Source organism: Pseudochaenichthys georgianus, chromosome 6 (assembly GCF_902827115.2).
Source record: "Pseudochaenichthys georgianus chromosome 6, fPseGeo1.2, whole genome shotgun sequence".
NCBI lineage: Eukaryota > Metazoa > Chordata > Actinopteri > Perciformes > Channichthyidae > Pseudochaenichthys > Pseudochaenichthys georgianus.
The window spans coordinates 26,803,844-26,827,569 of record NC_047508.1 but is presented as its reverse complement, the minus strand read 5'-3'; the positions used below and the strand labels follow the sequence as shown (position 1 = coordinate 26,827,569).

At 42.1% G+C, this 23,726-nt stretch overlaps 1 protein-coding gene across 1 annotated transcript; it reads right to left on the bottom strand.

Moving 5' to 3' along the window:
- Positions 1-1,376: 1,376 nt before the first annotated feature.
- kcp (kielin cysteine rich BMP regulator) lies at positions 1,377-20,988 on the bottom strand. Its single transcript, XM_034084306.1, has 46 exons — positions 20,321-20,988; positions 18,987-19,519; positions 18,670-18,742; positions 17,761-18,065; positions 17,305-17,473; positions 15,850-15,920; positions 15,653-15,746; positions 15,114-15,196; positions 14,937-15,030; positions 14,182-14,261; positions 14,009-14,094; positions 13,795-13,885; positions 13,347-13,446; positions 13,182-13,267; positions 12,834-12,927; positions 12,563-12,712; positions 12,372-12,478; positions 12,040-12,133; positions 11,756-11,929; positions 11,594-11,676; positions 11,418-11,511; positions 10,682-10,864; positions 10,333-10,503; positions 10,069-10,242; positions 9,333-9,415; positions 9,115-9,205; positions 8,957-9,039; positions 8,698-8,871; positions 8,259-8,438; positions 7,882-8,146; positions 7,600-7,682; positions 7,424-7,517; positions 7,178-7,351; positions 6,988-7,070; positions 6,446-6,566; positions 6,280-6,362; positions 5,839-5,938; positions 5,630-5,718; positions 5,277-5,379; positions 5,040-5,182; positions 4,770-4,942; positions 4,528-4,639; positions 3,321-3,422; positions 3,061-3,225; positions 2,673-2,973; positions 1,377-2,077 (listed from the first exon to the last, which is right to left on the bottom strand). Exons 1-46 carry the CDS (start codon positions 20,421-20,423, stop codon positions 1,857-1,859), a joined length of 6,315 nt encoding a protein of 2,104 aa, XP_033940197.1. The 5' UTR covers positions 20,424-20,988; the 3' UTR covers positions 1,377-1,856.
- Positions 20,989-23,726: the final 2,738 nt, after the last annotated feature.

Below are 23,726 nucleotides of genomic sequence, written 5' to 3'. Positions count from 1 at the left end.
GGCCCAGCACTGCCTGGCTGCCTTCCTCAGCCTCTGCACACCTCTCACACTCCCATGCAGCTCTTTTTTTAAAGTATTTGGATCTGTGTTTTGGTGGAGGCATCTCTGCACACAAGGATCCATAATAACTGGTTTGTCCAACATATAGAGAGTGTTGAGATTTCCAACATTCACCAGCCGGAGGTCCCAGTAGAGCTACAGATAACAAAGTTGACACTTAGTAGAGATGACAAAATAATATCATAGTTAGTAGGACATTTAGTAAAAGTAAAACTAAATTAATGATTACCTTTTCCTTATTTTCTCTGTCCCTATCCATTTCAAGGAGAACATCCAACACATTTTCACCAACACAAGACCAACTACTATCACCTCCTGCAATCTGAAACAGACACAGGCACAGAGAGATATCCCATGATGACGAATGACATTTGATGAAACCATTTGTTGTTTAAAATAGGACTATGTTTCTACCTTCTTCTTGGCCACATGTGCTTCATCAGTGTTGGAGGAAAAATGAAACACTTTGAGGTAGAGGAGACTCACATCTTCAGAGGTAAACTCTGCTCCGACAGACATACCCAGTGATCGGTACAGACCGGCGATACAATCCTCAAGACAAATGCAACAAGGTGAGTTGTAGTTTACACACACAAAGAAAACAGATGCAGTTCTCACCCAACATCAAAACATCTTACCTGCTCCATGTTTTCACCACTGTGGACTGATAAATTATACAGGCTGTTGCTATAGATACAGTTGTCTTCTGGACAACAGCTGTCAGAGTGAGTAATATGATACATGAACATGTGACACATTACACCTGACTGAAAAGTGTCCTGTGGCATAGCACCAGTAGTGAAAGTTGTCCGATCCCAGCCTGTAAATTGTATATTATGTTGCTGCCTGAGGCATACATTAAATTGTCACAGATCCTACTGGTAAATTCATGGTAAAACTGCATTTTATGGGCCTGTCATTTCTTGCAGATTGTTTAACAATGTCTCATTAGAAATGAGAAATGTCATTAGTAAGCGACATGTCATTGGTATTGGTATTATAACAACAGGAATTACATTAGTTGATTTTATAAGCAGTTGTTCACTGAGAGGAATATAGATTAAAGAAGTGCCACATTAAATCATCCCTTATTCATTTATTATTTCAAACATTATTCTCCATATGAGTTGAACTTTGACGTCACATCTTTGCAAATTAAGCAAACCTGTTGTGCAGTCACTTAAAGCAGTTGACATTATTTCATTAGAAATGTTACAATTTAACACTTTTACCTCTTTTGTAATTGGAAAAATCACATATTTAATTCGAGGAAACCTCATAGGAAATCAGCTTAAGAAGAAATTCGTTAGCACAAATATTGTGAATTTTTTGTTTATTCGTACAAAGAAAAGTGACAAAAAGAGTACCTGAGAGTATGAGGATTACGGCATGAACAGTCAGACAACGCACCGTGCTGAAATAAACACGTACAGTAAACAACTTTTGGTAGTAAATAATACTGTTGAAATAATCGAAAGGCTTTGGACAAAATCATGTATAAAACAGAACAGATTAATATTATTAATAATGTGAAATTAAAACATAAAAACCCTTGTGTAGTATAAATATTCAGTGCTACATGTAACAAGATAACAAAGTGGATTCAAAAACACAAAAATGCAGTGGTTTACCTATTTTAAATCCACAGGTCATGGAGGTTCATCTGTTTTTCCATTTTAAAATTCAGTATACAGTAACAGAGGCTTCTGATGTCCTTTCTTTGGATTGGAGATTGTTAGAGGCGGCAGTGCATGTGTGTGTATGTGTGTCCATTTGATAGTGAGCAGTTCAAAGAATTATAGGGCTTTATCATGAATGATCTTGGGGCACTTTTCTGGCTGTATGCAGTAGTTGTTGTGTAGAACCAGACCAGCAGGACACTGGCAGCCCGGCACACAGGGCTTGAAGCAGTGGCTCTCTATCACCCCGAGAGGCACGTCAGCGTTAAAGCAGGTTACAGGACAGGGGGGTCCGCACTCGTCAAACACAAAGCCCCTCTTCACTGGACAGCCCACAGCTGTGGAAGAGAGAGACAGGGAAAAACAATGTGAGACACTGTGAAGGCTTCAAGGGTGATGTGTGCAACTGCCAGGTAGTTTTATTAGAGGCTTAATTCATGTGAAGGACTTGTTACTTGCACTGTAAATTGTGATTGAGCATTGTATAACAAGAGCAGGTGGATTTTAGAGATTATGAACAAAAGCAGAGCATTAGTCACAGTGTGTTTTGAGATTATAAAAAGAAATGATCAGTTATAATCAATAATATTTAACGGCAAGTGCCTACAGTTATAATTTGTTACATTTGCATAGTGGTTCAGTAACATTTGTACTTATCACCCTTATCGTTATTATCGTTTACACGATAAGTGTTTAAAGACCCTGCAACTTGGTTTGAAATATAATGTGTTTCATGATGACATTATTTGTTCAAAAAGTCAGGACAGAATTATCTTCCTACTTGCATAACCCTCTTTCACACATGCAATGATACAAATATGACTCATATATGAAAACTCCATTAACTGCTCACTGTCACACTAATTATTACCCACATACAGTTTCTGATTAAGAAATGGTGTCATCAGGATCTTAAGTCTTTCTTTTTCTCACCACACAGAGATGGGCCCCTCCATTGCAGGATGACTCCGGCCTCTCTGCACTGACTGGCGTAGGCCTCCAGTGTGTCACACAGACACTCCTCAGTGTTGGCCCCGCAGGCACAGAGGTCGTACACACAGGCTCCGTACCACGGCTCAGGAGGTACCACACGATGGCACGGCTTAAAGACTGCAGACTTCAGCACCTTGCAGCGAGCGTTAGCCCCCTTCTTGGCCTGGTAGCCTGCTTCTTTACAGGGGTCCACATCCTCACCGGGGCGACAGGAAGAGAGGGAGTGGCTACTATTTTTGACCTAAAAATGACAAACTGTTGTTTCAGTAGCAGATAAAAGGCTTGACAATTTATTTTTATTCCGGGTGTCTCTTTGTTTTTATTTTACCCTCCAGCTGTTGCCAAAGTCGGACTCTGATAGGCTGATTCGTCCACTAGGCATGCGGAGGTCATCCTGGTAGTAGTTGTTGAAGTTTCCACACAGGCCACACGTGTGGCCCTTATAGGATCCAGGCACACTCACTTCCAGATGTGAGCGGCCACTCCACAGAACCTAAAGGAGGACCAGCAGGCGTAACTGTGTGACAAACTTAGGAAACAAACGGTTTCCAATCATGTTATACAAAAGATGAAATAAAAATACTGTACCTTCAGGCCGATGTTAGTGTTGAGCAAGATGATGTTGCTTTGTCGTTCTACATAGATGTATGGTTCTCTAAGGAAGGGCAAAGGCACGACCTCACCATTCACCTGAAGAGTAAAAAATGGATGAGTGGATACATAACACCAGTGGTTCTCAAAGTGGGGGCATGACAGTAGGGGGCGCGAGAGACCAGGAGGAAAAATTGTTATAAAAAAAAAAAGAATTATTGATTCGAAAATAATATGATACAGGACAGTACTATTACGTCTGGGTCTCTGTGTTTCATTAAAGCTTGACTCTGTGTGTGTGTGGAACGAGCCATTTTGGGTGTGTGCGAGAGCGAGAGCGAGAGAGCGCACCGGTACCGGAGATCGTTGATGTTAGCTTCTGGTGCTAGCGAGCTACACTAACGGATATAAGGAGTCTTTTCAATAACAAAGTGGAGGAGAGTCCTCTCCAGTCAGACTGAGAGGCTCAGTGAGCTAAAGGACTCTCTCAGTTATCTCAGTGGGTCTCAAACATTTTGGTCACCATTAATGTAAACAATTATTTCCGAGGCACACGTTTATATGATCATTATAGTTATAAAAAAATAAGAGAATAAATTAAAAGCAGGTATGAAATACTATATGACAGTAAAAAATGAATAAAGTTTAAAAGGGGAGTGATTTGTAAGATATCCATAAAGAAAAAGTAAATCTGTTTACAGTTCTGTTTCATATGGGTGTTGAGAGATGTATCCATAGATCTCTTCATTTTGCTCTCAAAGTGCACTAGATTGATGCATTTAACTTTAATATTTAAAAATCTTCCCGGGGGAGCTAGCCCCCGGACCCCCCTATGTGAGGTCCACACACCACCTATAAAAATAGCACTTTACCCCTGCTTACGCCTATATGCGGCCGTGAGCTGATATCGAGCCTTCATTGTAACAGTTGCGGGTACATTGTGTGTATGCGTGGGGAATGTTGCAGTAGAAAATTCCACTGTAGCGACCGGTACATTAATGGGAAACCTAAATGTTTGAGCACCCTCTATGAAATGTCAAGCTACCGCACAGCACCCCCAAAAATAAATATCTGGCGCCGCCACTGAGCCTGACTATTTGTGTTGGGGGGGGCCCGACTTTTTTGGCCTGACAGAAAAAGTTTGAGAACCACTGCATAACACCAACATAACTGTTGTTCATTTGCAGTAACTGTACACACAAACCTTCACAACCCAGTCCTGGAGTAGCTGCACTGTGACGTCTCCGATAAACACAGTCACCTCTTTGGTCCAGGACACTCCTTTACGCCCACGATCATCGTTAGTGGCATGAATACTGATCAAACAAGAATCAGATCAAACAGATCATTTCATTAACATATTATTTTTACGGGCCGACAAATAGAGAAGTATATGGCTGAACCTGTTCACTCCCATACGGTAAATAATAACTGGTGACCCATCACCTGAAGTCTCCTCCTTCACAGTCCTGGGCCAGGATGTATGTGCAAGCTCCCTGGAAGTGCAGCATGCGGCCATCAAAGGTGCGATAATGAGGGTCTCCGAAGGCAATGCAGGTGGCAGGACGAGGAAGGCAGTGAGGACAGCACAAACCTGGAACAATGGCTGGCATCTCATCCTGAGGGCAAACACACACACACACAGACTCAGAATAGTGAGGCATTACGGCAACATTTCAGATTATGAGGAATTGTGTGTTTGTTTGTTGTACTGACTGTTGCACAGGTGAGGGGAGGGCAGCGTTCACTGTGACAGTGTACTTCTCCAGACACACACGTACAGCCGGTGCACTCATCCACCTCCCACTGTTCGCTAGCCTGATACACTGTTCCTTGGTACAAACACGACGCCCCTGAGTCTACACCACACAAACACATATATATATATACATACGTTAAACTTAACAGAACAGTACAGTTTTTTGAGTTCACTGTAATGGCTGGCTGGGATACCTTGGCATTCATAGCAGCATTTCCCAGGAATCTTCACTTTCTTCTGGTTATTCAGGCAAAATTCAGGTAAACACTCTTCAATGCTGCACTCAATATAGCCCAACTGAGGATGAAACACAGGAAGAACGGATTCGTTTTTAGAAGTACATGGTCTGAATAGATACAATACTCCTGAAGTAACTGCCATGTCATGTGACCTCCAAATCAATGCAGCATTCTTTTATAACACTAGACAAGAAGGACACACCTCTGTTTATTGGATTTTAGTTATAATTTACCAAGCTAAATATTTTGAAAGGTTTAAATGTAACAATCATTAGTGAAAACATTGCAAGTATTTCTGTGCGACTCACGGTACAGGTACATGAGACGCAGTCGTCATCACTGTCTGTCCAGCTGCTGCCGTTGGTCACGCGTCTGTTCTGACCCTCAATCACACAATCTGTATGAAACACAGGAGAAGCGTCACAATATTGAATGTTTTAATGCTAATAACAATTACATTGATTTTAAAAGGCAAGGCAAGCAGACAATAGGGAATGTAAAGATGGCAATATCTCACCTTTACACACAGGGCAGCATGAGTCCGGTGAATTAAACTGTTCATTTAAAGGGCAGGTGACGGGGGGGCAGTTTTGGTGTAAGCAGGTCCATGTCAAATCCTAAATCACAGACACGGTATCACTGCACAGAATCACATGGTATGTTGACTGTAGTTAAATAATTCCCAACAACTTAGATCTCAAGGTGCAAAGACGTCAAACTAACTTCCTATCATTTTGAAGCAAAGGAAATGACAAAAATATAAAATTGTACTTGATTTCCTACAGATGATTCTAGCTTGATAAGATATTTCCACAGCTAAATTGTAGCTGCTATACATGTTTTCATTAAAGGCAATGACAAGCTGTGTCAGTGTTATTCTCTTCATAAATCACTTTATGCATCTTATTACTGACAAACTGTATTCATAACAGCATGTTAAGTGTTTTTGCAGCAGTACCTGGCACTGGCACGTAAAACAAGGATCATCCGTCGCAGAGACCTCGTTGCCAATCAGTGCAGAAGTGCAGTTACTGAGAGGCTCTAAACAAACACACACACATGTTCAAAAGCTCAGTGATAATGCAGATTATACACAGTTAATAAAAAGGCGGTTTAGTACTGACGTGCACAGACAGGACAGCAGGAGTCTGGTCCAGAGAACAAGATGTTGCTCTTGGGACAGTCGACCAGACTGGGACACTGCTTTCGGTAACACTTCAGGTGCTGTTCTCCATCCGGCATCACCTGGGACACACACATAGGTTGGATTAAAACTACTACTAATAATTATACTACTGTCAACAACTACAACCACTATAACCTGTGGATCTCCCATAGCTATCTCTATTACTACTGCTTTTACCATTATTATCAAAAGAGCTAAAACAATTAGTTAAAAAATCAAGAATCTGAGAAAAGTTGGACACTTAATTAATCATTTAAGTCATCTATACAAATACAAAAAAGAGGAACTATTATGTGGTTTAAGTTTCAAATGTAAATATCCACAGATTTTATGATTTGTTTGAATAGAAAATCTTTGGGTTTCAAATCATTGAGGTCTGGGAACTTTTGCTGGCATTTTTTCACTATTTTCTAATGATTTATCAACATTAATAAATATAATCACTAAAAAAATTCCCAATCAGTTTCCAGTCCATCGTACCTCACATGTGCAGATCTGGCAGGGATCATCGGCTGGATGGAAACTGTCACCTGGGCCGTACACTCTGCCCTCAAATACACAGTCTATTAAATAAACCAACAATCATTTGATATCACCAAGCACCAAAACAAAATAATATTCTAATTTGAAACATGTAGCCTTTGTGCGTTAGATCTTTAGTTTTTATTACCAGCACACACAGGGCAGCACTCCCCGGGTACGCTGATGAAGTTGATGCAGGGAGAAAGACAGCGGACTTCAGAGCAGGTGGTCACCCCGTCCACACACATGCACGTCATGCAGGGAGTGGAGTCTGCAAACCAGCTGCTGCCCTCCGTATGCTCCTCTCCTCCATACATACAACCTGGAAAGAAAAATGTACTCACTTGACAGTACTATTTCTCTCTGTGATTATTATTTTAAGAAATATATTTACCTCTACAGCGAGGACAGCAGGCTCCTGGATCAGTAATCAGATGCATACAAGGCAGCTTTGGACACTCAGGAGACGCACACTTCACCTCACCTGCCTGCAGGACTCACATTGATTAGAAAATAAACATCAGGAAAGTGCAAACGGGACGAAAAAATACAGAACTGGAGGAGTCAGACCTGGCAGGAGCAGGTGGAGCAGTGGTTTGACCTCAGGGTCCATGTTTGCCCGTCAGTGAACTCCTGCCCATCAAGAATACAAACTGAGAGAGTCACGAGACAGAGACAGAGATGTAGAAAAAATGAGAAAAATATGTTGTTTAGAGAGGGATATGGTTTGTTGTCTTATGTTTTTATGTGTGCATAAGTGTGCCCGGTTGAAAAAAAGTGGGTGAATTTTGGATAAATACACATTAAGCACATCTGCACATTAAGTTAAACATATTACAGGACTTGTAGTACCTGTGCACTCAGGACAGCACTGTCCTGGCTTGGTAACCGGTCGGACGCAGGGTGTAGGCGGGCAGACCAGGGCCACACAGGTGACGGTGCCTCGGACACAAGTGCAGCGCTGGCAGGGGTTGGAGGGAGCCGTGAAGGTGTGGCTGTGAGAGTGGACCCCCCCCTCATACAGACAGGAGTCACAGACTGGGCAGCAAGTCTCTGAAGGGACCGGGTGGGAGCACCGGAGCGGACAAGGTCTCTTCTGACAGTTCACCAGCTCATTCTAATCGCAGGATGGGAAAAAGAGAAATAACAAAAAGTTGTAAAAACTGAAAAACAGGAGGGATGGAATTAATCATAGTTTAATTCCGGAAAAAAATGCATGTTAGACAGACCAGACAGGAGCATGATGAGCAGGGATCAGAGGGCGAGGTGAAAGAGGAGCCGGACTGATACTCTTTCCCCCGATGAAGACAAAGCCCTGTGCAGACAGGGCAGCACTCCCCAGACCGGGTCACTGGGTGCACACAGGAAACACTCGGACAAGACACATGTGTGCACACCACACCGCCGTTCTATACAAAGAAACACTATAAGTCATATTCCTGACGTACAACTGAAGATAAATACATGATGGAGTGGTAGCTAGGTTTATTAATACTCCATATGCAAAACACAAAAGTGCTTTCCACAGTGTCAGTGCGATGGGAATAAAGGAATACTCCACAACCAAACCACCCTGCTTGTTTGGATTATCTTATAATTGTATTTTTGTCAGGTTTTAACAATGAGAAAAGCCTACATGAAGTGAGATCATTTGTATGTTAGTAGTACCAGACAGGAGCAGAGCTGGCAGTGATCTGAAGGATGTGGGAATCTTTCTCCATTGAAACAGCCTCGACCATTAAAGTTACATCCATCACACCCTCCACATGCACAGCCATCCAGAGCTGGGTGTGAGCATGAGATGGCAGGGCATCTTTTCTGAGTACACACAACTTCACCTCTCTGTGGAAAAGAAAAGATGAGAGGTACAGCAGCTGTAATGGTGCAGCGAGTCCCCAAATTTAACGAAGCCCTTCTCCCATCTCACTGAGCATGTGCAGTCCTGGCATCCTCCCTCTCCTCCTGGAAGGATCTGCCCGTCAACATAAGTCAAACCCTGGAACTGACAACCTACACACAGAGTCAAACATTGATTATTGACTTACTCCTCATGTCACAAACTGTTATATGTTGTAAGCTGGTTACCATCACAGACAGGGCAGCCACATGGGTTAGTGACGGGGTGACGACAGGGGGCTGCTGGACACGACTTCTTCATGCATCGCACTGAACCGCTCTGTAGGAGGATAAGCATGACACATTGCCCAAAGAGATGTGTGTGTGTGTGTGTGTGCGTGTGTGTGTGTGTGTGTGTGTGTGTGTGTGTGTGTGTGTGTGTGTGTGTGTGTGTGTGTTGAAGCTACCTGGCAGGTACATTCAGAGCAGAGGTTTCCTGGGTCAGGGATTGACTGACCGGTTGCAAGGACTGCACCATTATAGGAACAGCCTATCAAACAAAGACAGGTTGAATTTGATTTATTTTGTATTACTGTTAGTGTTGATCAAAATCAAGACACTTGAGCAGTACCTGAACCACACAATTATCATTTGCATATATTTATACACCCCATGTTACTTTGAATTCTTAAATGTTGTCTATCTTGCGTGCCTCAACTGTGAACAAAGAGTCCTTACATATGGGCTGAGTTTAACAACAGCAAAGCTATATCAAAATGATTCAGTGTAATCCAAGTCCTATTTATTCTGTTGTTTTCTTACTACTTGACAAACAAATGCATTTTCGCCACTCGGCCGGACTACCACAGACAAGAAAAATGCATGATTGTTAATGCAGAAGTGTTTAAAGTAAGATTTAGCAAGAAGTGAATTAGTGAGCATACAACTGGATATTGACAGACAAGTTATTTGATAAATTGCAAACAGATGTTTTGATATAGTTTTGCTGTTAAACACTGTCCCCTCCCCGTATACTTAAATTCACCAAGACATTGCTCAATTTTGGATTCCTCATTGACTGTGGCAGCATACAAGAAAATAAAGTTGTATTTAAGGATTCAAGAAAACATTGGTGGAGTGGTTGATTTACAACATGGGAAAAGTTTTCCTTTAAACAAGGAGTTTGATGCTGACTCAACATACGTTCACATTCTCCACAGCATTGTCCGGGTGGTTTGTAAGGGTGGCTGCACTCTCCATAACAGGGGGTCTTGCTGCAGATGACGTCGCCTCCGTAACAGTAACACACACCACAGGGGTCTTTGTCATCAGCAAACTCAGTGCCATCATGGTACTCTTTTCCACGAAACATGCAGCCTGCAAGTAGAAAACTGGAGTTTAGATATCTTTGAGAAAACCATGGGAAATGTCTGCGGATGATTTTCAGTAACTGGGATATTCACTCACCCTCACAGGACATGCAGCACTGTCTCTGGACGGAGTGGTTACAGTTGGACGGGGGACATCGCTTCCTCTCACAGCGGACAGAGCCCTCACGGCAGACACATACTTTACATGGGTCTGATGCATCATCCCACGACTCCCCATTAGCTCGCTCTCGACTCTCAAATAGGCAGCCTGCAAGCAAAGTGGAACATATTGAAACATGATCAAATGATCATCAGTACAGTTTATTTTGTGACTGAACAGTTATGTCTGTTTTTTTTTGTTGCAATGGATATTGTGTTCTTGATCCAAACTTAAAAACGTTATGTTACAGTATCTTAGTATCTTGGAAGGACTTAAGCATCTGTACCTTCACAGGTCCGGCAGCACTGCTGTGTGATGGGGTGAGAACATGGAGCAAAGACGCAGGTCTTGCGCTGACAGTGAACTGCCCCATTGGTGCAGGCACATGATTGACAGCTGTCAGTCGGATGGTAGAAACGCTCAGTGTGTCTGTATGATTGTTGTTCATACAAACAGTCCAATGGAGGAGCTGAAGGAATATCAGTGGAAAGAATCAACTGTATGACTTGGCTTTACATCAGTCATGTTTATTTATGTTGTGTTCACCAAGACATAAAACCAACAGGAGACAATCTAAGAAATGTACATTTTGCAGAAGGATTTACTGGCCAATTAAATAAAGAGAAATAGAGTTTGTGTGAAAGGTCAACCTTTAAAGTCTAAATCCTTAATGGGAAATACGTTTAAAATGATGCATTAAGGATTTTTGTGATGATCTCCGTTAAGCTATTCTCTTTTTTCCAAATAAGGATCAGATGAAGCAAGCCCTTTATATAAAGAAACAAAAAATTCTGATGAATAAAATGAAGCAAAAAGGTGGATCAGACCTGTTTCCAGGACCACTTATAAAAGTGGCAAAATCAGAATCAAAAAGATAATTTGTGCTGTTGTGAAAAAACAGATCTTAGTCAAAATGCACACAGAAGAATTGGGACACTATTTCCTCCAGTGTGATCGTAGCTAAAGAAAGTACTCTTTTTGATGCAAATAGAGGCGATCGGGCACTTCTTGAACTTCCTTACCAGGACACTTGGGGCAGCAGTCTCCTGGGAGCACATTTGGGTTTGAGCACGACAGCAGAGGACACCTCTTCATCAGACACTGGACATTCCCATTCTTCAACAAACACAACACATATTAAATTAAAAAATGTTTTCAAGAAGACCATAGGAATGGTAAGTCATCATGGTTTTCTTACTATGCAGCTGCACGTCCTGCATGAGTCAGTAGGATGGGGAAACTCCTGTCCATTGGGATACTCTTTTCCAGCGTAGCTGCAGCCTAATGTAGATGAATGTAGTTTACGGTTTCATTCGTTAAATGTATTTGTATTCCTGATAGATAATTCATGTTTCCTCACCATTGCAGTTGTTCTGACAGCATGTTCCAGACAGAGGCGCGTTACAGTGAGGATGAGGGCATTGTGCCTGGTGGCAGTCAATCTGGCCGCTCGCACATTTACACTCCTCACACACACTCACAGGGTTAGGAAAAGCTTCTCCATCTACAAATATGCGGTTTTCAAAGGAGCAATCTGGGAAAGATTGAAACACATAGGCATTATATCTAGAGGACTGACGGTATAATATAATTCACACACTGTGTGCTACTTGATTCATGATATCTGTGTCTGAGTTTGAGCACCTGGACATTTAGGGCAGCACTCTCCATGTGGTGTGTATGAGTTGGAACAGTTGAGTGGGGGACAAGGTCTTCTCTCACACTCTACACTGCCATGCTGAGGAAGAGAAAAATACACTTAAGCTTTAAACTCATTAAAACATGTTGAATCTTAAGATTGGTTTGTTATTTATTCCACGTGGTAGCTGCATAAGATCTAAAAGATTGATTTCACAACTCAGTTCTTACTTTGGGAACCATACATTCTCAAAGACATGCAAATGGAGATTTGAACACATCACTGTAAACAATGACAGGTACAATAGAGGGTAACATGTGAATGGAGACTTGCTCACCTGACATGTGCAGATGTGGCAGGGGTGGTCAGGGGTGGTAAACCTCTGTCCGTTGCTATAGATACGATGATTGTAGGTACAGCTTTCACATACTGCACAGCAGGAGCCTAGGGAGATAAAAGAGACAGTGTCCCTCCCGATGTCACACGGTCACCTGCGTAAAAGCAAAGCTCAGACACACTCGCTCTTACCTGGGATCTTGCTGGGATGCAGGCACTCGGTGGAGGGGCATTGTGTGTGCGTACACCTCCTCTCTCCATTCACACAGCTGCAGCTGGAACATGGACCCTCAGGCTGCCATTTAGAGCCTTCCTCATATTCCACTCCCTCCAACACACACACTTACAGGGAGAAAAGAGAAATTGTCATGTATTATAGAGCTGCACAATTAGGCAGTTGACATAAAAACAATTGGCAACTATTTAAATGATTTTATATGTATTCATACGCATGCATTATTACCTTTGCATATTGGACAGCAGAGATGTGGGTCTATAATGGGGTTGGAGCACTGGACAGGAGGGCACTTTTCTTCTCGGCAAATGACATTCCCACCCTATAACAGAAACATAAAAACATTATGACTGCAGTATCAATTCAGTTTATATGAGCATTGAGAACCATAACATCTATCACGTTAATAATATAGAATTATATTGAGCTCCAACATCCAAATGATATTGAAAAAGACATGAAGTAGAAATATCTATTTTTGTGAATAACAATAATACACAAATTAAACTGAAACGTTTTGGACAAAAATCCTCAAGGTTTTACAACTGTCTTCCTGCACACACCACTCAGACTTGCCTTACACCTGCACTGCAGGCAGGGTCCACTTCCAGCAGGGATGAACACTTTTCCATCAGCGTACTCCCTCCTGTCATACTCACATTCTATGGAACAGTAATATTCAAATTGGAAGACAGCAGTCAATAGGCAAAACAAATTTGACAAACAAGAAGAATTTCTGACCATCACATGTGGGACAACACTCTCCTTTGTGCTTAGCTGGATGGCTGCAGTGTAGCGTGGGACATGATGGATCCATGCGCTCACAAGAGACTTCACCTGCCTAGCAGGTAAATAAGAGAAGGGATAAAATGTGTCATTCAGATAGAACATATTAACAGTCAGTGGCCTGATTACACAGCTCAATGATACATCTGCCTCATATATGAGTCCACATTAGTTAATTGCAGATATATCAGCATCTGTGTCATTTACCGGCTTAACAAAATAGCCTAATTCTCACACTTTATACCATCTGTTAAGGTTATCACATTCATTTCTGAAGGTGCAATAGGCTTTGACAGGTTGTCTTTAAACCTCTGGGTCACGAAACCTTGCAAACACATCATCAGTCCAGTCACATGAACATACATGAAATGAAAAACAAATGGAAATCTCCGACTGAACTCACAGAGCAGCGGCATTGGAGGCAGGGGTCTCTCCTGGAGGGGAACTTCTGTCCATCCACATAGACCAAGGACTCATACTCACACTGCTCACACCTACAGGTCACATACACCCAACATACATATTTAAAACCTGGGTTAATGTTTTAGCTATTTTGAAAAGAGGCAGCGAATAAGGTGGTTTGATGCAGGCTTTAAAAAGATGTTTAAAGATGTTACCGTGGGCAACAGTCTACAGAGCGTTGTATAGGGTTTCGACAAGACAAAGCAGGACAGGGACGTGGGGAACAAGCCACATTTCCTTTCTGTTGGAGAAAGGTAATATGAGGATAAACTTGATTAATCAACCAAAATATTGAAGTTAATTATGGATAATGGGATAAACGACATACCACACATGTGCACTCTTGGCAACGGTCTGCAGTAGGGATCACAGCTCCGTTAGGAAAGTCATGACTGTTCACACCGCAGCCTACAACACACACACACACACACACACACACACACACACACACACACACACACACACACACACACACACACACACACACACACACACACACACACACACACACACACACACACACACACACACACACACACACACACACACACACACACACACACACACACGCACACACACACACACACACACGCACACACACACGCACACACACACCATGTATACATCACTTTAGGGGACATTACATTGACTTACATGCATTTCCTGGAGACTTATCCTAACCTTAACCATAACCAACACATGCCTAACCCTTACCCTTACCCTAATCCTAAACCTAACCAAGTCTTCACCCTAAAATGAATGATTCCCCTCATGGGGACCTCCAATTTTTCCCCATAAGGGAGGCGAGACCCCACACGTGACTGTGTAAACAAATTTAGGTCCCCACAAGTATAGTAATGCTAGGCCACACACACGCACGGACGCCCGCGCACAAACACACAAACACACACACACACACACACACACACACACACACACACACACACACACACACACACACACACACACACACACACACACACACACACACACACACACACACACACACACACACACACACACATTGTGTCTCTGCAGTTTACTGAAGACGCACAACACTGCTAGTGAAGCGAAGGAACACACCTTGACAATCTGGACAGCAGGTATTGGGCGGGGGAGCAGCTGGGTTTTTACATGGGGTGTTACACCGCTCAGTCTCACAGCGAACGTGACCCTCCTGGTGAAAAGAGAGGACGATGTCAACACAGATGAAGATGTCAGAAAAGATGGGAGGTTACAGTCAGTCAGAATGGGACCCACCAGACAGAGGCAGACATCACAGGGATCGGCTACCGGCCTCCACTTGGCTCCATGATCATACTGGACACCAGAATGGATGCAGCCTGCAAAGGTAATAAATACAAATGTGTTTTTCTGAAAGACCAATCTTTTCGTGCATCTAAAACAAATTGCAAATAAATCTGTCAGCTTTGACAAATCGAGTAATATAACCCTCCCCCTATGGAAGCACATTTGCACCCGCTGCTGTCTGGACGAGATCTTTATTGCCACTATTAAACTGTCAACACATTGCATTATAAAAGAGGAGTCCGAGTAGTAATGGTTTTGTGTTGCAACAAATGCGAAATTAACAAAAAGTGCTGTCATAATATATGTTTTATGATCAGCCCATATCAACCTTTGTGAGACAGTTGGACAAATGTCATTTTCAAACAACCCAGTTAAGTGTTTGGAAAATTGAATTTCATGAACGAGGGCACATTTAATATTTTGTGATAGATTCCTTTTTATTTATAAACATTGTTGTGTACAGATGTTTATTATTGCTGTGTCCTTACCTCTGCAGCGCTGGCAGCAGTGTCCTGGTACCGTCTCTTTGTGTGTGCAATCCAGTGAAGGGCAGTGTTCAGGAAAGCATTCCTTAGCACCTCCCTGTTGGCAATGAGGTGACACAGAGGTGAGACAACATGATGAACAGGTGAAGAACAGAGTAGTTGTTTAGGTTCCCAACATCTGTGAAAATGGATACACTCACCTTACACGTACAAGTCTGACAGCCATCTTTACTGTAGGACACATTATGAACTGTACCATCCGGCTCACAGTCTGAAGAGGACACAGAAGTTATATAGAGTGCAACCTGATAGTTTAACAATAAAACAAGAATGTGGAATTCACAGGTGGTCCCTCTTTGTTTGTCAATGCAAATTGTCTTTGACTTTACTCTGTTCTCGGTCACTTGGAAACATCTGGCTCTGCTCTCTTTCCAGTGATGACAGTACAGCGTGGTTCTGATGTAATGTACATGTGCTTGCTCTCGCACACACTATATTTTATGGGCCGTAACTATAACCACAATTGCCTGCAGCCTTTCAGCCGTTAAAAAGACTACAACCAGCAAGTCTATTAACTCTGGAAGAGATTTACGGTCGGAGAAATGGATCATAACTTTCCCATTCTGTGGATGTTTAAGTTATTTTTATGAAAAATTAAGTTGTATACAATATAGCAAATACCAAACACTGAGGAGCAACATAGCTAATTTTCTTTCATCAAAGGCTTTTAGGGAGCTCATTAAATATTTTCACTTAGCATGGACATTTTAGAAGATAATTATTGTAATGACAACCCTCCAGAGGACAGAGACAATGTGTTTGTGTGTGAGAGAGGGCAATAATCACAGAGTTTGAGAGAGGCTTGTGAGGCTGCCTACTGTGCCAGCAGCCATCAGGCAATTCCTCTAGTGAGCCAAGCATGCATAAGATCAAAGTGTGTGTGTGTGTGTGTGTGTGTGTGTGTGTGTGTGTGTGTGTGTGTGTGTGTGTGTGTGTGTGTGTGTGTGTGTGTGTGTGTGTGTGCATGTGTGTGTGGGAGTGGGAGTCTGAAAGTGTGCATCAACTGGGTGCCATTGGAGTCTTCTGGCCTACATGCAGAAACAATTGAGGGGAAGATTAATGAGAAGGCAAAGACAGTGACAGAGAGTGTACTTGAGGAGGGTGAGAGAGGGGTCAGTGGGCTTTTTGGACACACGTGTTGTACATTGATGGTGAATATGTGCACCATAAGACAGGCGAAGAGAGACAGACCGACATTATCTAAACTCCCACATGTTATTATTACTCCATTAAAGCAGGCAGTTGCACACATTTACTTTAATAGCACCCATCAGGGAGCTGATCACACGGTATAACCATACAACAACAAGGAACTCTAAAACTACTACCTGACTCTGCAGTCTCAGCCACATTGGTTCTGGGACAGTAGCAGTGAAACCCAGTGGGGTCAGAGGTCAAGAAAAAAACAGGGGTTTTGACAGGGGTGAGACAGACAAGGTTCTGGGAGGGGGATGGCCTTCTTCAAACTAGCTAGTTTGCACCAGAGGAATGTGTGCTGGTATAAGGTTGTTGAAAGAGTATGTGTGATAGAAAGATAAACAAATTGAGCAGAAGAGAGAGATAAAGAGAACTGGAAAACGCTGAGTCATTTTTACCTTTGATGTTGGCTCGGCATGTGACCTTTCCAGATGTGCACGTACACACAGTGTTAATGTCAATCTGCCAATGCTGGTCATCATCTACCTCTCGCCCCTCCCACACACATCGCTGCCTCACACACTCACATCCCTCCAGGTACTGTACGCGTGACTGTAGGTTTGCATTCTGTAGAAAAACAAAAATACCATGTCAAGTAACTTGACATACAATACAGCTTTATTTATAAAGCACTTTAAAACCTCCAGACCAAAGTGCTGTACAGTCAAATAAATAAACAAAACATACAAAAATCACACAGCACAGCTCCCACACCATAAAACAAGTACAAGTAAAAAACAATAGACAATTTAAATGCAATAAAAGCGACAATCTAAAATATGTCAATACGCTAAGGAGATGTACATCACTTGACATTCACGTTTTATCAGGGAAAGTCTAAGTGCAATACATACTTCAGTTTTGACCATGTCGAGCATACGAGCCAGTTCCTCCATGCTTTTCTCCAGCCTCTTCAGCCTGTCATCTTTCAGTGCCTGAGAAACAGACTTCACCCCTTGAGGAGATCCCGGGGGCCCGAACACCACACCTCTCTGCAGCTGGTCACTCTGGACGTCCTGCTGATAATGGCTGGTTTGGTCTATTGGCCTGCGGCTTTTTTTAGGTTTATTGGGGGATGCGGCCTGCTGGAATATTGGACCGCTGTCGGTCGGAGAATCTGAGCTACTGGCGTCTGCGGACTGAGAGGGAGGAAGCTCATCTGGAAGGAAAAAGCATCAGTTTAGTAGGAGAATAGAATCCTGAATGAATAAAAGAACAAGTTCGGAGCCTAAAAAAACATCCTGGGAAGACGCTGTCAAGATGAGGACCCACACTGAGAAACAATAAACAAACTTTTATGGGACTATTTGCCTGAGGGCCACAATATATCATCTAATGCCTATAAAGAATGGTAGTCCCAGTAATGAGTTTTAGGTTTTGCAACATAACTTTTATCAGTTATTTATGGCAGGAGAACTCTGAAACTGACAAAATATGTAACATGTCTCCCAGTACAAGACTTCTCATAACATAATGAATTATTTGTGCCAGTAATAAAGAGAAAGAATGTAGCAATAGGAAATGAGAGAGGGATGACACTGTGGCATAAATTCTGCAGTGTCTGCTTTTCAGCACGCTGTTACTTACTAGAATATATAGATGCCCATGTACAGACAAACAGTGTGCATAAACATAAATACTTTTTAAAGAAGGAAATTAATCCAAGATCTCTAGTAAAATGTTGACAATGAAAGGGTTGTTTCCTAATATTTGACCATCCAAACAAAGAAAAGGATTTACAGTTTTGGTTGATCTTTTCTTACCTGTAACATTGTCACAGAGCCATGGTCGCCTTGGATACGATTTCATTGAAATCTCTGCCGCCTTCATATATCCCTGCATTCATAAAGAAACATAGAAATCCTCACATACTTAGAGTTCATTGAATTGAGACAGAACATATAATATTAACATGTACGTTTGCAGAATTATTGCTTACATTTTGGACATAAAGTTGCAGAGCTCAAAATACTGTAATGTTGCTGTTTCTTTCATATTTCAACCTTTTTGTGATTATGCTGACCTGCAAGTGGCTTCAAACATGTCAGTGCGTGAGTATGTACATGTTTGCAGAACTCACACTAAACTTGCTGTCTCTCTTTCCTGGTGTGCTGGCCAGAGTAACAACAACATCTTGAGGCAGTTCCAGGTTGATTCTCTCTTCACTTTTTATTGGTAGAAGCACAGCTTCTTGGCAGTCAACAAAAAATACCAGTCTATCGGTGTCCAGGCTCACAGCCAACTGCACCCACTCCTCCCTGGAGAAGGGGTTTCTCCCGGGGAACTGAACGCTGACAAGGCCCCGAGCTCCTCCTCCAGCCCGGTAGTCCAAACGTAGTGTGTGATTGAGGGTGGAGGAGATGACTTGAAAAACAGGCGAGGATCCAGAGGAGAGAGAAAGAAGAGTGGCAGTTGAGCCTGGCGCCTGATGCCCCACCAGATGCACCCCCATGCTACCCCAAAGGTTGGAGTACAACAAGTTGGAATGTTCAGCTGGAAGAGTCAGGTACGGAGCTCTGGGACGTAATTTGTAAATCACACTGCCGGGACTCTGCAGCCTGGTCACACCGCTCATGTGGTGGGACATGTTTAGGGCTGCCAGTAGGTCAATCACTAGGAAAGAGAAAACACAAACTTGTGACAAACATATACTCATATTCATCATACACATCAATGTATGCTCTGCATAATAAGGAATGTCATGGTTTTTGGGCTGTGTTGAATGGGAGTGTGTTGGAGACTAAATCAGAATGAAACCTTTCATCTGCTGGTTACACATGGCTGCCAAACTGACCTCAAACAAAACAGCAACAAACCAGCATGGTACGGTCAGTCCCATCTGTCTGCCTCTCAATTATTGCAATAGGACATCTGATACAACTCTCTAAGCTTAAACTGAGCGCTACATTTGCTTTGGTTGATATGATACATTTTGAGTACCCCAGTTGTGGGAAGAAGCTTTGTTCAGGTAAGTTACATTTGACTAATGCTGATTACTTGCATCTAAATATTACTATAGCTATAGTAATTTTGCGAATAAGGATTATGCATGCAAAAAGCTAATAGAAAACTAGGGTAAACTATACCCAAAATCACGAGTTGATGTGATCTTGGCTACAACACAACAAATAAAGTTACCAATGCTTACACATAATTTGATAGATAATTATAATAGTTCAATACCATAATATGTAATAATGTCTGCGCAATCATTGCTTACTATAAAATACTTACTTGAGAATATGTTGCTGAAAAAAACCTTCAACTTTATCTAACTCTAATTACTTTCAACAAAGTAAAATATTTCTTGTTCACATGTCTAATCTCCATCTCAAATCAAAAGTCTAGAGCAAAATACACAATATAAAACCTATACAAATGTTGACCAAACAACGAACACTGCAGTAAACTCACCATTCTCGTGTTTTGGACTGGAGTTCCCCTGCACAGACAACGCAAAGACACACAGTAAATGTATCTCCAGCAGCACGAGCCTCCTCAGTTTGCTGCTCTCCATTCTCCAGACGGAAACAATGGAAAGCCTGGTCTAAGATCCAAACAATTTATGCAAAAGGCATGGTATTCATCGTCTTTTTAACCTTATTCTGATGACATGGCTGTGCGTTTAGGATTTCCCTGTTTCCTCCGCGAGCAGATCTTTTCCAAAGAGCGCGCGGGGAAACATGAAACATCTGGATGCAGGCAGGGCGTCACTTCTCTGCACTCACATTCCCCCTGGGGCAATATCTACAGCACATTTTCACTCCATGATAACAAAGGAGAAGAGTTTGATGATTATTACTATCCTTATTATTATCCAATGTGCTTGTTATTTCCGTTGAGAGAGAAAGAGAGAGATAGAAAATATGCACGCCAGCTAAAAAGTTCAGGTGTGCAGTGCGAGTGAGGTCACTGGCTCTTCTTTGTCTTGTTTAGTTTGCAGTCCCAGATGGATAGCTGTGGGTGAAGTCTTTTCTTCCCCTGTTTTCTCTCATTTTGTCAGGCAAAGAAAAAAACATCTCTCCACCATCACTGCTTGGTGGTGTTGATTCCCAAAGACCCCGCTTCGGCAATCAGCTAAAACCTGGTCTGAGGCATGGAGAGGAGCCACAGAAGCAGCAGCCAAAACTGTGTGTGTGTGTGTGTGTGTGTGTGTGTGCGTGCGTGCATAGATAGAGAAAGAAAGAGAGAGGGCGGGGGAAACACAAGTAGTCATGTTTCACTGCTTTGGAAATGGTCCCAGTGTTAGTCCCACTGTGCCCCCCCCTCCCTTTCCCTTATGTTGTTGTCCTTCTTTTCTGCTGTGTTTATTATTTCAGGGCTTCTTTTGGACTGCACGATCAGAGGCAATATAGCTAGAATAGATGCTGCACACAAAGACAGACATGTACCTCTGTCTTGTTGTAGTATTTTAGATGTGATGATAGGACACCCAGGTGTTTCCTAATGAATGCCGCAGACTCGAGTCCCTCATCACTCCAGATTGTTTTCCATACATATTGAGATTATATCTGTTGAAGGAGATCCAGGTTTAAAGACACCCATATTTAAAAAACACAATTTTAACTAAGTTCTTCCCACCCTCTGCCAACATACCAATCCAAACCACATACGTGACTCATGCCAGTTAGACTGTAATAATCACAATTAGGAAGTTTTCCCACAGGACATGGTCTCTTTGCTTGCTTTAGTTTTCAACATAAACTCAAACCTTCTGGATGGCATTGAAGTCTGGCGGAGAGCGCTGATTGAAGACAATGATAAAGCAGGAGGAACTTGCAGCAGATTTTGGTAAAAGGATTGAATCTTTAGTGTATAATCAAGCTTCCTAAAGAAGGTACTTCAGGGTAAAATGTTTATCATTCAGTAATGACTCTAAGAAGAACTCAACAAACTAAAACAAAGTGTTACTCTCTAACCTACTTTGTAGCCAGTAAGCTTTCCACTTGTGTGGAAAAGGTAGGTTTGTGTTACATTCGGACTACAAAGGGTCAATGTGCAGGTCAGTTAAACCACTTAAAACAAGATAAAAGGTATAGTCATAGTTTTGGATTCATCCTCCTTCACTAATGTCCAAAGAGTCATTTTTAATCGATAAAGGAAAATGGTGAACTGTCTGATGGTCAAATATTGCCTATAAAGAATCATAAGTCTGAGTCTTAATTTACTGCATACTGGGCAACACTCATTGCTAATATTTATTTTATTGTAGTGTCTGAGTAGTTAATGCATTCATTTGTCCAGGACATGGTTAAACCGTACACCCCAGCAAGTGCACTCCGCTCTGCATCAGCCAAACGACTCGCTGCACCCTCGCTGCGAGGGGGACCCAAGTTCCCATCAGCAAAAACATGTGGGTTTGCTATCCTGGCTCCAAAATGGTGGAATGAGCTCCCCATTGACATCAGGACAGCAGAAAGCTTACACACCTTCCGGCGCAGACTGAAAACTCATCTCTTTCGACTCCACTTCGAGCGATAGAACTATTAACAAAGCACTTATATACTAATAAAGGACTGGCTTATCTATAGCCAGTTGAGTAGCACTTGAAATGTTTGGCTCTATGAAACCTGATGTACTTATATGATTCTGTTTTCTTCAAGGTTGTATCTTCCTGGTCGAATGTACTTATTGTAAGTCGCTTTGGATAAAAGCGTCAGCTAAATGCAATGTAATGTTATTTATATATTTGAATGGTCATGCAAACCTTGCCATAATTAAGTATTTTCATATTTATTCACATGACTACATATAATAAACACAAAATGCATGAGAAAACGGTTTGCTTCATACAATATGCATGACATGTGAGAGATATGTGTGATACAACTATTTCCAATGAAGTGTAGTGTTTGAGTTACACTTCATGTGATAGTCTCCATTCAGTAGAATTAACTATCCTCATCAAAGAATGATGCCATTTCAGATAATGCAGGTGCAAAAAGCCAACTATCATCTATCAATCATCTCCCATCACCCTTTTAATCATATCTCTGCTGACATCCAGTGGCCATGTCTAATCACAACAGCACAAATCAACAAGTCTGTTCATCTTTTTGAATCCACCCTGCTACTGTTGATCTTAATATGTGAACACTATGAAATACTACAAGCCTAAAAATATGATCTGAGAAGTGCTTATCCGCTGCACTCACTGTCAGAAACGCAGACTGCAGTGTTCAACGTTTCCCTAAGGCAAACTTTACATCTCTGCCCCCCTCCCAGTTTTGCTCTGACAATGGACACCACTTACAAGCCTGCACTAACCAAAACATTTCTGGAGCCAGACGAAAGCCATCTTTCATCGCAGCAGCCCTGAAGATATGTGCAGGCACACACAATTAAGTGTGAGTATCAGTGTGTCTCTGCCTACTCCGCATGCTTGGACATGTTGGAAAAAGGATGTGGGTTAATCTTCAGAGAGTGAACAGGCGATGTTTTATAGGTAATCCCTTGTCACTTCCCATTAGTTGGTACGTTCCGCTAATTGAACAAATCCAACAGGCGCAAGCTGTGTAGCCAAAGTACGTACACTTTAAACAAGTTCTAACCTATAACATTCACTGAGCTGTACATATCAAATTAAAGTGTGATACAAGCAACCAAGTCCTACTTTACTCAACAAAATAACATTTCCTGGTTTGCTCACAACAACTATAGCTTGACCTACAGTTCACTGGACAATAGGACTGCTTTAACATTTACATTGTACAACAAACTGCCTATGAAGGTCAAGTGTTTTTGTCCCAGACAAAGCTCTTACATTTTCTTCTGACACCGGTCTCTGACCTCACCATCAGGTTCTAGCCATCTCCTAAAA